This window comes from Rattus rattus, chromosome 9 (genome assembly GCF_011064425.1).
Source record: "Rattus rattus isolate New Zealand chromosome 9, Rrattus_CSIRO_v1, whole genome shotgun sequence".
NCBI lineage: Eukaryota > Metazoa > Chordata > Mammalia > Rodentia > Muridae > Rattus > Rattus rattus.
Window position 1 is genome coordinate 60,950,361 of NC_046162.1, and position 14,930 is coordinate 60,965,290.

A 14,930-nucleotide genomic window follows, 5' to 3' on the forward strand; every position below is an offset into this window, starting at 1 on the left:
TCACCCAGATCTTGGTTGGTTGTGTTTTGTTTGTTTCTTGTTTAAGTCTGCTGGTGACTTCTGCCTAACTCCCCTTTCTCTCCAGCCCTCCCTCTCATCCTTACTTATTAGTTTGTTTGTTTGCTTGCTTTTTGACACAGGGTCTTCAAAGAGATGACTCAGTGGTTAAGAGCACTGACTACTCTTACAGTCATGGGCTTTGTGATTTGGTATCGGTTTTAGACTTGCTCAGGTTCATCTCAAGCTTACTATGTAGCAGAGGATGGCCCTGATTAAATGAATGATTCTCCTGCCTCCATTTCTCAAGTGCTGAGATTAGAGGTGTGGACCACCACAAACTCTTTACTTTTGCATTTTGAAAGAACGTTGACTGTGTAACACTGGCTGCCTTGAAATTCACCAAGTAGACTGGGCTGGCCTAGAACTTGTTACCTCCCAGGGCTGGGACCACAGGGTGGCACCACTGTGCCTGATTCAGTTATGAAGTTTAAAGAAAAAATTGTGCAGAAGCAGGCAGATTTCTGAGTCTGGTCTACAGAGTGAGTTCTAGGACAACCAGGGTCTTTTTTTTTTTTTTTTTTTCTTTAAAGATTTATTTACTTATTTAGTGAATATGAATACATTGTTGCTATCTTAGACGCACCAGAAGAGGGCATCAGATCTCATTACAGATGGTTGTGAGCCACCCACATAGTTACTGGGATTTGAACTCATGACCTCTAGGAAGAGCAGTCAGTGCTATTAACCACTGAGTCATCTCTTCAGCCCAGAGAAACCCTGTCTTGAAAACAAAAACAAAAACAAAGGAAAGAAAACCGTGTTAAGCTCTAAGACTAGAGCCCAACATGCAGGGTACTCCCCAGGGTGATATTCCTTGTGCCTTTGGCCTACCCCATGGTTCCCCTCTCCCAGCTTCACCATGCTCTTCTCCGACTCTGGGCCTTAGCCACCATTCCAGTCTGTCCCATCATCCCCATTTCCGGGATGTAAAAAAGTTACTGTCTAAGGTCTCAGTCCTAGACTAATCTCAGAAGCTCTCTAGGGATTTGGAGGCTCCCTGGACTGCTAGGCAAGCCAGGTGACTGATTTTGTGGTAGGGAGGGGACAAAGAAGTGGCATGCTGGTGTTAAACGTGGGGAAGCTTCTTTATCAGCATTTGCTGGTTGGAGGTGCCCTGCAGGAAAGGGCTGGGCTCTCACAGTCCCGCAATGGCTTCCCCTCCTCCTTTTCCAATCTTCTTTACATAGCTTTTCCTAAGGGTGATCCTGTTGCTTTTTTGGTCGTCTTGCCTTTTGTAACATCTCCTCCCCTACGGACAACCGGAACTGCAACAGCTAAACCCGCTGCGCCCCCCGCTCCCGCCCCCGCCCCCTCACCCCCGCTCGCACGCCCAAGTGCTACATTTCTCGAAGCCTTTCCAGAAGCTTCTAACTGACACATTTTTCCCTCTGAAGTCCCCATTTGATGATTTGTAAAAAGGTCACTGCATTTTCCTGAGCTGCCACTGCCTGCCATTCTTTACGGACTGCGACCTTTGAGGCTGGAGGCCGCTGTAGCCCTGAACTCTGGCTCGTGCAGACAGTTGAGCTCTAGTTGATCAGTTTACTAACTCACTGGGCAGACGCTCTGCTGCTGCATCATCCTGCCTGGTTCACCTGTATTTTTGAAATAGGGTCATGTTAAGGTGCCCACGCTGGACTTGAACCCGCTAAATAGCCTAGGGAGGTTATGAACTTAGTGTCTCCTGCCTCCTCATCCAGAGTACCTGGGATTACATTCTGTGGTTATGCCCGGTTGAACTTTTTTTTTTTTTTTTTTTTTAAAGATTTATTGATTTTATGTATATGAGTCCACTGTCACTCTCTTCAGACACACCAGAAGAGGGCATCAGACCCCATTACAGATGGCCATGAGCCACCATGTGGTTTCTGGGAATCGAACTCAGGACCTCTGGAAAAGCAATCAGTGCTCTTAACCGCTGAGCCATCTCTCCAACCCAACTTTTGTTTTTTTGAAGTCGATTTTATTGTGTCTTCTTACACAGTGTAACCCTGGCTGTCACTGTGTAAAGCTGGCTGTCATGGAACTCACTAGGTACAGTAGGCTGGCCTTGAATTCAGACATCCCCCTGCTTCTGTAAGGAGTGCTAGGATTAGGTATGTGCCATTGTGCCTAGCCTTTTTTTTTTTTTTTTTTTTTTTTTTTTAAGATTTATTTATTTATTAAGCACACTGTAGCTGTCTTCAGACACCAGAAGAGGGCATCAGATCTCATTACAGATGGTTGTGAGCCACCATGTGGTTGCTGGGATTTGAACTCAGGACCTCTGGAAGAGCATTCAGTGCTCTTAACCACTGAGCCATCTCTCCGGCCCCGTGCCTAGCCTTTTAGAAGCTATCTAAACAAGACAGGCCCTGGGAGCTCTGCTGTCGGTCTGAGCAGGCTTGATGGAGGAAGAACTTCCATCAAAGCTGTCTAACCCCACAGTTTCCCCCGTGAGAAGAGGTACAGCCAAGTGGTGAGCATCCTGGCACTGAACTCAGACAGATCTCGCTCAGTCACATACGACCTAAATGTGATCATAAGTCTTTTAACCCTCTGCAGCTTTCTCTACTTGTAAGAGAGAGACAACAGTCCCTAGCATGCTATTGTGAGGTAATGGGGTTCTCAGCACTCATCATGCAGGAAGCCGAGGCCCAGAGATCGCTAGGGTGTCCAGGCTAGCCTGGGCTACATAATGAGATTCCCATCTCAAAAGACAAGCAAGCAAACAGAGCTGGGTATGGTGGCTCATGCCTTTCATCTTAAAAACAGAGGCAGGTGGATTTTTGTGTGCGAGGCCAGCCTAGTCTACATAGTGAGTTCCAGGATATCTAGGGCCCTATAGAATGACCCTTCTCAAAAAAACAAAAACAAAAACCAACCAAACAGAAAGACACCCCCACCCCCAAAATGCTTGAAGTAATGGCTCAGTGGTTAAGAACATTTACTACTCTTCCACGATCAGTTTCCAGCACCCATGTGAGGCAGTCACCAGTCTCAAATTCTGGCTCCAGGGAATCTGACACCTTCTACTGAACACATGGGCATATACTGACACACATGTATACACGTAAGTAAAGATAAATTTAGGGGTTGGGGATTTAGCTAAGTGGTAGAGCGCTTGCTAGGAAGTGCAAGGCCCTGGGTTCGGTCCCCAAAAAAGAAAAAAAAAAAAAAGGAAAAAAAAAAAAAAAAAAGATAAATTTAAAAGGGCTTGGGGATTTAGCTCAGTAGTAGAGTGCTTGCCTAGCAAGCGCAAGACCCTGGGTTCGGTCCCCAGCTCCGAAAAATAGAAAAGAAAAAAAAAAGATAAATTTAAAAGCACTAATAAGAATAGCAGCTACAGGGCTGGAGAGATGGCTCAGTGGTTAAGAGCACTCTGACTGTTCTTCCAGAGGTCCTGAGTTCAATTCCCAGCAACCACATGGTGGCTCACAACCATCTGAAATGGTATCTGATGCCCTCTTCTGGTGTGTCAGCGGCAGCGTACTCATAATTATTAAATAAATCAATTTTAAAAAGTCAAGTGGCTCCAAAGGGGGAAAAAAAAGCGACTACAGAGACGGTTTAGTGGTTAGGAGGACTTGCTGCTCCTGCAGTGGTTCCAAATTCGGTTCCCAGCACCCGTGTTCTGCAGCTCCCAAATACCTGTAACTCCAGTTCCAGGGGATCTGACGCCCTCTTCTGGCCGTTGTGGACACCAAGCAAGAAGCGAGCAAGCAAAGCAGGTAAGACATTCATATAAAATAAAAATCTGTAATTTTTTTTCCCACAAAAGGTATGTGCCTGCAACCCCCACACCTGGGAGCTGGAAGTAAGAGGATCAAGAGTTCAAGGTCATCCTTGACTACAAAATTAGTTCAAAGCCAATTGGGATTACATGAGACCATGCCTTGGTAATGGGCTTAGTACTGTGTATCTTAGTACAGCTATATCTGTATGGAGGCTCCAGGTAAATACTGCTTTGCAAACGAGACGAAGAAAGCGACTTGAATGAGTACCACCGAATGAGGGAAGATAGGGAAAACTTGTCAGCATCTCTTCGAGAAGATCCTTAGGTGGAAGGAAACTATTGGTGGGGCCTCGCAGCCTGATTGAGGGAAAGTGGATGGGGTGGTGTCATTATTACACATTCCATTCCCTGCTCTCATCAGGCACAGCCACGCCTGTTCCTTTGGTTCTTCCCACCTCCCAGCCTTAACGAAGGCCAGGCTCTATTCCAAATACTGAATAAGGTAGAAAAGATTAAATAAAGCGGTTCCGGATAGAACAAGCACTCTCTCCGGAGGCTGGGGCTGCAGGGGCCGGCTTAGTCTCAGCCTAGCTCCGCCCCGGGGGTGCTGATTGGTTTGCGTCATGTGACGTCACGAGAGGGTTTTTAACCAGGAACCTGAGCAGCGGCACAGCAAAATCCGCTGGGCTAAGACGCTGCGAGTTGGTGTCTGGTTGGCGTAGCTGCCTGCGAGTGCGGCTGACTGAAGGTAAGGGAGGGTGCCTGGACGGTGCAAAGACGACGCTGCCTTGCGGGGTTTCGGGGAGCGGGTGTCGACGGCTCGCTGGAGAGTCCCAGGGTCGTGGGGATGGCGGTCACAGCGCCCGCAGGGGCGTGCCAGCGTTGTGGGTATGCAGAGCTTGTGGGAGCCCGACCCGTATGGGGCTCTTTGGGCATACTGCCTCCTTCCTGCGAGGATTCTCCTCTGGGGAATGGAAATGGAGATTATAGATTCTGTTTTCTTCTAGCTCGGAGAGGGGCGCAGGAAAACGACCTTACTTTGGATCTAGCCTGCAAGATCCGCAGGATCCTAGCCACCTGAGGGTTTTTCTGACCTCAAGGCTTGTCCTAGGGCGCCTAGGGCAGGAGAAAGCTGTGTTACACCTGTAGCCACTTTCATTTTCTTTCTTTCTTTTTTTTTTTTTTTTTTAAGAAAGGGGGAAGGAGAAAGGCATTGGAGATGGCTCAGCGGTTAAAAGCGCCTACCCTAAAACATGAGGACCCTAATTGATCCCTGAGATCCACACACTCTTGCGAGTTGTCCTGACTTCCCCCTCAAGTTGCGTATGGCTTACACATGCGCACATTAATATTTTTTTTACTTGTGGGAAAAAAAGAGGTACCTAAAGATCTTGTTTTAATAAGAGGAATATTTAGAAGGGTGGGGTGCTGATTTAGGAAAAGGATCCAAAAGTTGCAATTTCTTGTTTATTCTAAATATTTTTTTTTCTTTTTTCTTTTTTGGCCTTCCCTTGTTTAGACAACCCAGCCTGTACTACCTGCCGGTTCAAGGCCGCCTCTCGCTGGCCTCCTCTGGAGCTCCAGACTTGCTGCTGCGGTCTACCCTGCATCCTAGCTCGCCATGGGGAACCACTTGACTGAAATGGCACCTACGGCCTCATCCTTTCTGCCACACTTCCAGGCACTGCATGTTGTGGTCATTGGGTTGGATTCCGCCGGGAAGACTTCCCTTCTTTACCGCCTCAAGTTCAAGGAATTTGTCCAGAGCGTCCCCACCAAGGGCTTTAACACCGAGAAGATCCGAGTGCCCCTGGGGGGGTCCCGTGGGATCACTTTCCAAGTGTGGGATGTTGGGGGTCAGGAGAAGCTTCGGCCACTGTGGCGCTCCTACACCCGCCGGACAGATGGACTGGTGTTTGTGGTGGACTCCGCAGAGACTGAGCGGTTAGAGGAAGCTAGAATGGAGCTACACCGGATCAGCAAGGCTTCCGACAACCAGGGGGTGCCGGTGCTGGTGCTGGCCAACAAGCAGGACCAGCCGGGGGCACTGAGCGCAGCCGAGGTGGAGAAGAGGCTGGCAGTCCGAGAGCTGGCAGCCGCCACGCTCACCCACGTGCAGGGCTGCAGTGCTGTGGATGGGCTGGGCCTGCAGCCGGGACTAGAGCATCTGTACGAGATGATCCTGAAGAGGAAGAAGGCACCCCGGTCGAGCAAGAAGAGACGGTGACCCGCGGCTGCCCCTACCCTACGTGCTAGGGGTCAGTACACATTATAGTCAGGCAGGGCCCGTGACCTCTCAGCCAGCCTGGGCGCTGGACCTGTCCACCTCAAAGGACTGAGGGAGCGTAGGTGGCCCTGTGTGCCACATGGGGGAGGGAAGATGAAATGTCTTCACTGCCCTTCACCTGCAGAGGGTAGGGGCTGCAAGACCGGAGACATATGTAAATGCTAACTGGCCCCGGCGCTCCTTTCCCTGCCCTAGCGTTTTATTTGGATATATATATTTTTATCTTTGCAGGGGGAGGGTGTGTAGAAGGTTGTCCAGAGACTGCATTTAGGGGGGAAACCGAGAACATCTTTCCGCTCTCCACAATTGAGGAGAGGGGTCTCCTCAGCCGCTCTTCTCATCACAGTCTTTCTGTGTCTGTGAAAGTGCCAAGAGTTCTCCCCACGTTCGAAGATCCCTGTCCCCTTTTTTATAAACCTCGAGTGTCCTCTGTATTACTGTTCTGTCGTTTTTAGTTTGGTTTTTTTTGTTTTTTGTTTTTTTTAGTATTTGCCTGTAAGTTATTAAAGTTGGATGATTCTAGCTCTTGTTCGGATCTGGTAACTTCCTCTTCTCACCTTACTTAGCCCCATGGAGAGTTTGGGATTTGCATGGAGAATTGGGGAAGGGAGAGAGGGGGTTTGCTTATCCTGAATGAACAAGACGGCACCCACAGATTAGATTACACACTTATGGGGTGGCTGGTACAAATTCTGGGGGAAATCGAAAACCCCTGAAGCTATTGTTGCCTGACCTAGTTTAGGGGTCATAGCTCCTCTCTCACCTTCCTGCCTCCTCTGGCCCTTGCTCCTGAGACCAGCCGCTCCTAGGTCTCTCTGTACCCATGACCACGGTGAAGAGTCTTTCTGGGCCCCATCAGCGCTTCCCTGGTGTTCAACCCAATCCAACTTTCTCCTTTTGGAGGATAGGATAAGGATGAAAAGTAATTCCTGTCTGGCCGTAAGCCACCTCCAAGAGCTCAATCCTGCTGACGATGGCTCTCTCTGGCAGCTGCTGGTGCTTCGGAGACCTGGGTTGGCCTGGTGACTAAGCCTGAATCTTCAGCTTTGGGAACAGCAGCTCTTCTCCCAGAGGGGGCACAGTCATACTCTACCCAACTCCCAACCGGGGAGACAAGATGGGAAGGGCACGATCTGCCTATGTTGATAGGACAAGCAGAGAGAGCTGTGGTGTGCACCTGCAGTCCTAGCATTTGCGGGTCAATCCAAGGTGAGGTGAGACCCCACCACACACTCAATCAGGTCCTGAGTTCCTGCTTAGGTCTCCAGGGGCCCCGCCTCCTGCAGGAAGGCCAGCTGCGTCTGACAGAACAATAAGATTCTCCTAATCTTTCCGGGTGGGAGTCCTGAGAAAGCAAAGGACAGCCTAGGCCCCAGTCCCACCCACAGCCTCTGCAAACATGAGATCCTTAGAGCAGCCTGACAATCCTGCCCTTGGAGCTGATAAAGGGGTGGGGGTGGGAGAGCTCTCAGCAGCTTGGCCTGGGGGAGGCTCCTTTTCCGAAAGCTGAAGCTGCCTGCCGAGTCCAGGGCCACCTAGATTTGTCCTCCCAACTCCCTTGAAGCTCTGGGAGGGGTGTGTGTGTGTATGTGTGAGTGTGCATGTGTGCATTGATCCGGAAGGGTGCCCAAGTGTGCGTCAGTGCGAGGGACAGCTTGACAGAGCTGCTGGGCTGGTTCTGCCTGGAACATGTGCTACCTGACCTCTCTGACACACCGGATTGATGGCTTTCAGTCGTTTGGAACAAAGTTCTATAGGTCAGGGACAGTACCAGGCTGGGAAGGACACGGCCAGAAGAAGGCTTGTTCTGGGAGATCTGTGCTACCCATCTCAATTCTGCTTATGTCTTAAAATCTTTAATAATCTTTAATGATCTTTTGTTTCTTGGCCTTTTTAAAAACATTTAATCATCTCTGGGATTAAGGTCTCCAGATCCAAGGAAAGAGGCAGAGGGATGTATTTCCTGCTCTCTCTTGGAAAGAGGCTTCTGAGGTGCCAGCTCTTGATTTGGGCATTCAGCTAAATGGCGCTCCTTCTTGCCTATGTAGAAATAGACCCTCCTCACTTATGTCCTAGCCATAGGGCAGGTCAGGGATTCTGATCCTCGGGACCATGCAACTGTTCCAGCTCCCCAAACCCTTGGGCTTGACTGTTGGAGGAGAAGGTTAGCAGATGAGAGATGGAAAACCAATTGCTTTGACAGTCTGGTGGAGGAGAGAGGGGAGCCCCAAGGAACTCCTGTGTAGCTGGGGGCCAGAGAGTCATTGGGAGCTTTGGAAATAATCCTGGCTTGGATGTCAATGGGACTGGAGAGCTGCAAAGGTGTGACTGTTTCCTGTGTCCTCGAAGGGAGCTCGAGAGAGGGAGTCCCACTCTCCAGCTCGGCCTAGGGGATTCTGAGTTCTGAACATTGGGCCAAGGGCAAGGCATGGTGTCATTGGCGAGGGCAGGAGGCAGGTTGTATTCAGTTTGTTCTAGTTCTCCTTAGGAAGTATACTTCTCTCAGAGGAGAAGGTCTCTAGGGCAGGAGTGGTGGCTAGAACTGAATGCCTATAAAGGGAAGATGGAGAAGACCTGTAGGCCCAGAGTTGGGGCTTCCAACTAATCCTTCCACCCACTGGCCACCCTCTTTCCTTGCACAAGTCTGAAGGAGAATCCATAGGAAGGGCATGGTCCTTATTTACTTTCTCTTCTTGGAGCCTCTCGTTCTTGGGACAGAGATGGCGGTGGCTCCATTCCCTGCCCTCCTTAGTCCTCCTGTACTGCACATGCACTCAAGGAAAAGAGGGAAAGGAGAAGGAAAAGCCCTTAAGGATAAGAGTGGGCAGGGATTTGCCCAAGGACACACAGCTACTTCTGGATACATTCAGATTCTTGTTCCCAGGCGAACGAGTTATCACCACTGAGCTTTCTGCTCCTATCCTCCCCCCTCCCCGCCCCCTTCTCTCTGGGTCCCCACTTTTTGATTAGATTAAGGCTCAGCTTTCTACTTCTTCCCTCCCTCCCTTCCTGAGGAGTGGAAGGTCTTATCTCCTAACCTAACAGCTCTGGTTTCAAATCTGTGCAGAAAGTCCACACCCTCCTTTTACACAATGTATCATTAGAGTCTTAAAACATCTTCTAGGAAGCTCACCCAACCCAATCCAGGAGGCAGTTAGGAATCCAGCCCAACATAAAATCATAAACATTTGAAACATTCTAAGCTGTTTGTGCAAGTTCTGGAAACTCAGTTGTGTGGCTCTCTAGCTTTGAAATTTGCAGACGACAGGGTACAGGGTACGGAAAGTCTGGGCAAGGCTGGGCTTGGCAGCACAGGCCTAATACTGGCATTTGGGAATCAGAGTTAAACATGAGTTTAAGGTCAGCCAGGGAAAGTGACACTTTGACTTAAAAAAAAAATGTGGGGTTGGGGATTTAGCTCAGTGGTAGAGCGCTTGCCTAACAAGCGCAAGGCCCTGGGTTCAGTCCTCAGCTCTGGAAAAAAAAAAAAAAGAAAAAAGGAAAAAAAAATGTACAGACCTTATTGAAAGAGTGGCCTATTCTCTGTCAGGGGCCTTCTGAGTAGGGGGTAGGCAGTAGAAGGGGAAAATACTGGAGAGGAGGCTATGAGGCATGCCCCTACACCCCATCCCTTCACCCTCTCACGTACACACAGAGCACAGTTCCTTGGAAGGAGCAGGCTGAACATTTGCCCGGGTGCTCGCTGCTGAGAAGTCTGGATGTAATCCTAGGCTCTTGTCCCCTGGTTGAGCCAGAAGAAAACAAGTTTTCCTTAAAAAAAAAAAAAAAGTTTAGTTTTTTTAAATTTAATTAGCCAGGTGTGCGTTTGTTGAGTTCAAGCCTCAGCACTGAGACTGAGGCAGGAAGATCACCTAGAATTCCGTGTCAAACTCATCCTAGGACCCATGCAGCATGCAAATACACACATAAAGTAAGAAGAAAGAATTCACTGACCATCATCCATGGCAGAGGTGATAGGTCTAATCTAAACACAGGAAATGCTGGGTGGGGTGGTGCATGTCTTTAATTTTAGGATTCCTTGAAAGGCTGGTGGATCTCTTGAGTTTGAGGCTCTCCTGGTCTACAGAGCAAGTGAGTTCCAGGATAGCCAGAGCTACACAGAGAAACCCTATCTGGAAAAACAAAACAAAACAAAACAGAAAGAAGAAAAGAGGAAGACGGACGTAGAGGAACACCATGATCTAAGGTTATGTGCTAAACATTGTGAACACGTTCTAATCTATTCTCCTGTGTGTCTTTCTTTGCGTGCGGGTAAAGAGATGTATCTTCCCCACCACACGCGGGCTTACATAAGGTGTCCTGTCTGGCTTTGCCGTTTTCATTTATATCTTGGCCATGATTCATTGCTGACACCTCTGCGGAGTTTTCTTACTCTTTTTGATGACTGCACGAAATTTCATTATGTGAGTGCATCATCTTTTTATTAATGAATTCATTATTGAATTCACCGCGCGAATGAACCGAGAGAACCTCCTTGCAGATTTTTTTGTACACTTGAGGAAAATCCCTTGTTGTGTCAAAGGGTATTCTGTGGGCAAGTTCAAGGTGGCTCCCCTGGTAGAGTCACCTGCTGCCAGCCCGGACAACCTGGGTTGGGACAACATGAGAGAGGGAAAGGACTGACCCCCGATATGTGTCCTCGGATTTCCACACTTGTACCATGGCTCACTCTCAGACATGCACACGCACGCACAAAAAACAGTTTGTTTGTTTTAGTGTTGGGCACTTGGTGGATCACACCTTTATTTTTTTATTATTATTATTATTTTTTTTTACTTTTCTTTTTTTTCGGAGCTGGGGACCGAACCCAGGGCCTTGCGCTTGCTAGGCAAGTGCTCTACCACTGAGCTAAATCCCCAACCCCGGATCACACCTTTAATTTTACAGTGTGCGTGCATCTCTGTGAGTTCAAGGCCAGCCTAATCTACTTAGTGAGTTCCAGGCCAGCTGCACAGTGAGATTCTGTCTCAAAAAGCAGAGCAAAACAAAGCAATAAACTTATAATTATTTTGTTTTGTTTCTTTGAGACAGGATTTCTCCATGTAACAGCCTGTTCTATAACTCACTCTGTAGACCAGGCTGGCCTTGAACTCACAGACATCCCCCTGCCTTTACCTCCAGAGTGCTGGGATAAAAGGCTCGTGCCACAATGTTTCTTTTTTTTCTCTTTGTATGTGGGCTGGTATGATGGTACATGCCTTTAGTCCCAGCATTTGGGAAGCAGAGGCAGGAGTACAAGGCTAGCCTGGTCTACATAGCTTGGTTTTTGTTGTTGTTTTGTTTTGTTTTGTTTTTTTCTTTTTTTCGGAGCTGGGGACCGAACCCAGGGCCTTGCGCTTGCTAGGCAAGCGCTCTACCACTGAACTAAATCCCCAACCCCGTTGTTTTGTTTTTTTAAAGGTGCACGAAGGGTAATACATATATAAGGCAAGTATTCCTTTCATTTCTAACATTTGAAGGAAAGAGAAGTTTAAAGTTTATCCAACCTCACCCTCTAATTGCTGATCTCCGGGCCTCTCCATACTGAGTTGTATAAAATGGCTTTGCTTTAGAGAGGGAAGAAATATAATCAGTAACTGAATAGAGGATTCATCTGGGTGGAGAGCGAGCTCAGTCTTGCCACCACTGCCGGCTGCCTGGCTGGTGGCGGAGGCTGGCAGATGGTGAAGGCTCCCTAGCACTCTGCTTGTCATAAACGTCAGGCAAAGTAGGCGACGCAAGTCCTGAAATAACTCCTGGGGTGGAGGGGACTTAGCTCAGGGAGGGAGGCTGAGACCAGAAATGTTTGCTGGGAAATGAGCAGGAAGGGAAGCCCTAAAGAGGGAAAAGGAGGTTCTAGCCCCGCCCCTCCCCTGCGACCCTTGCCTGACCCTTCCAGCGAGGGTTCCCACCAATTGCTACAGCGGCGCTCTCTCGGTGGATCTGATTTCCAGAACACGGTAGGCTGTTTGAAGCATGGATCACTCTGGTTCACTCAGACCTGTTGGTTAGTCCTGGCACACCACCCTCACCCGCCTCCAGGGGAGTGGGGTAGGGTGAGGTGGGAAGGCGGAAGGCTTATCTCCTTCGTACTCTGAGTGCCCTTCCTGGTTAATCTGTGGGAAGATCCTCAGAGGAGGGGAGAGGTTACGGCTGTTTTTAAAGTGTGTTGAAAGCGAGGTGTCTTGAATCCCTCACCAAACTTGTGTGGGGATTAAACACGAGCTTAATACTGTTGTTGAGATTAACAACCAGAACAAACAAACAACCAAACAGATTTATCTTATTATTTTTACCTATGTTTGTGCCTATATGTAGGTATATGCACAAGAGTGAAGGTGCCCACCAAGGCCAGGGGATGGGGGTGTCCGGAGACCCGTGGAGGTCTCTTTTTTTTTTTTTTTTTTTTTGGTTTTTTTTTTTCCGGAGCTGGGGACCGAGCCCAGGGCCTTGCGCTTCCTAAGCAAGCGCTCTACCACTGAGCTAAATCCCCAACCCCCCCGTGGAGGTCTCTTAGAGGTAGTTATGAGTACCCTTGTGTGGACACTGGGACCAGAACTCCTGTCCTCCGGGAGAGCAGTGCTAGGTCTTAACCTTAGAGCCGTCTCTCCCACCTCATCTCCCGCAGTGTTTAGTGTTGGGAATTTTATTTGGTTCTTGTCTTGTGTTTTGAGACAGGGTCTCTCTATGTAACTGAAGTTGGCAAAAACTCGTGGTCCCCAGGCCTCAGCTCCTGAGTGCCAGGATTCCAGGCATGCCCTGTGCCACCATGACTGGCTCTGGTTCGGTTTGGTTTTTGATGTTTGTAGAAAGCCACCCACTGTGTTCCGCTGTATCGCAGAACTACCTTGTACTCTCCCGAGTTCCTCTGATGGTGAGGACAGAACCCCCAGTCTGACCAGACCATGTCTGAGAGAGAAACTCGCAAGGTAACTGAAGGGCAAGATGACCTTAGCGCCAACTATGATTGTGACCAGGATATCCCTCTCTCCTCGTCCTACATCTAATCTATAAATGAGGGCCTTGGGTGCCGTGCTGGATACTTTTGCGTCGACTTGGTACAAGCTATATTCACCTGAGAGGAGAGAACCTCGATGGAGAAAAATGTCTCCATAAGATCTGGCAAGCCTACGGAACGTTTTCTTAATGATTGATGGGGGAAGGCCCAGCCCATTGTGGGTGGAGCCACCCCTGGGCAAAGTGGTCCTGGGTTCTATAAGAAAGCAGGCTGAGCAAGCCACGAAGAGCAAGCCAGTAAGCAGCACCCCTCTACAGCCTCTGCATCAGGTCCTACCCTGTTTGAGTTCCTGTCCCGACTTACTCCCATGATGAACAGCACTGTGGATGTGTAAGCCAAATAAGCCCTTTCCTCCCCAACCCCAAATTGCTTTTAGTCATGGCGTTTCATCTCAGCAATAGTAACCCTAATTGAAGCAGGTTAACAATATCAGTTCTCTCTCTCTCCCACACCCTGCATTTGTTTGTTTGTTTTACCAAGGCCTTATGCAGCCCAGGCTGACTTCGAACTTGCTATGTAGCCCAACAATGGCCTTCTCCTTCAGTCTCTCAAGTGCTGGGATTTCAGGTGCCCGGTACCACCAAGCTCAGCTTAAACCCAGACATAGGGTTGTTCTGTTTTGAGAGAGCATCTCACAGGGTAACTCTGACTGACCTGAAACTCGTCTTTAGTCAGGGCTTTTGTTGTCATTGTGTTGTTTTTGTGCTCCTAGGGATTGATCCCAGGGCCTGGTGGATGCTTGAACACTCTCAGCACTCCTCCCCCACTCCTGGCTTATTTTATAGTTATCATTAAGAGGAAGAAGTAATTTCTCTCTCTCCTCATCTCATCTTATCACCCTGTGGAATGCCCTTATTTTGGGTTAAGTTTGTTTACCTTCTAGGCAGGAACCTAGTTTGCTCACTGCTCTGTCCACCAAGTATTACCTATCTCTGGGACATTGGGTGCCCCCAAGGACCGGAGGGTGGGGTAGGAAATGGTTTTAGTTTATAAGAGCTGACAGGCCCCAGGAAGGACAGCCAATAAGAAAGATTGGACAGTGTGTAACTTTAAAGGCTTCCAGGAGAAGGAGGAGAGATAAAGAAAATAACTCTAAACCAGGACAAAACATCCCTGGGTTAGATTAGGGAGGGACTCTGAGCGTTGGCCTGGAGCAGTCCTGGCCCTGCCAGTCCGTGAGGAGGAGAGACCTGAGTCTGAAGGTTAAAACACAGTTTCATTCCACCCTTTCTGGTAATTAATTACCTAGCCTAGGACACTCCTCAGAGACTGTCCACCACTCCCCTCCCCCAGTTCTTCCCACTGTCACCTGAGGACATTCAAGTTCTCTGAGGTTCCTGAGACTCCCCACTGTTGGGCCAACAAGATGCTCAGTAGGGAAAGGTGGTAAAAGCTGTTGACAAGGACAAGCCAGAGGACTTGAATTCAATCCCTGAGAGCCATGTGGTGGGAGGGAAGAATTGATACACACGCACAACACACACTAAACACACACACACACACACACACACAACACGCACACTACAATAAATGAAGTGTAATTCATTCACTTAAAAACTTAAGGGGTTGGGGATTTAGCTCAGTGGTAGAGCGCTTGCCTAGGAAGCACAAGGCCCTGGGTTCGGTCCCCAGCTCCGAAAAAAAGAAAAAAAAAACTTAAAAATATGTTATTTAAATTAGTTTAATATGTTGGTGGTACATACTTGCAATCCCAGCATCCAGGAGGTAGAGGCAGGAGGATCAAGGTTGTTGTTGGAGAGATGGTTCAGTGATTGAGAGCATTGGCTGCTCTTCCGAAAGACCTGGTTTGATTCCTAGCACCCACATGGAGGCTCATAACCAAAAGAGTC

General features: G+C 48.7%; 1 protein-coding gene across 2 annotated transcripts; it reads left to right on the plus strand.

The window, feature by feature from the left end:
* The first annotated feature begins 4,414 nt into the window (after positions 1-4,414).
* Arl4d (ADP ribosylation factor like GTPase 4D) lies at positions 4,415-6,584 on the plus strand. Of its 2 annotated transcripts, XM_032913685.1 has the most exons (3): positions 4,441-4,523; positions 4,968-5,093; positions 5,295-6,584. In XM_032913685.1, the coding sequence occupies exon 3, from the start codon at positions 5,397-5,399 to the stop codon at positions 6,000-6,002; it is 606 nt and encodes a 201-aa protein (XP_032769576.1). In that variant the 5' UTR covers positions 4,441-4,523; positions 4,968-5,093; positions 5,295-5,396; the 3' UTR covers positions 6,003-6,584. The 2 variants fall into 2 exon arrangements, with proteins under 2 accessions (XP_032769575.1, XP_032769576.1); XM_032913684.1 differs by lacking the exon at positions 4,968-5,093 and having other exon boundaries at positions 4,415-4,523.
* Positions 6,585-14,930: the final 8,346 nt, after the last annotated feature.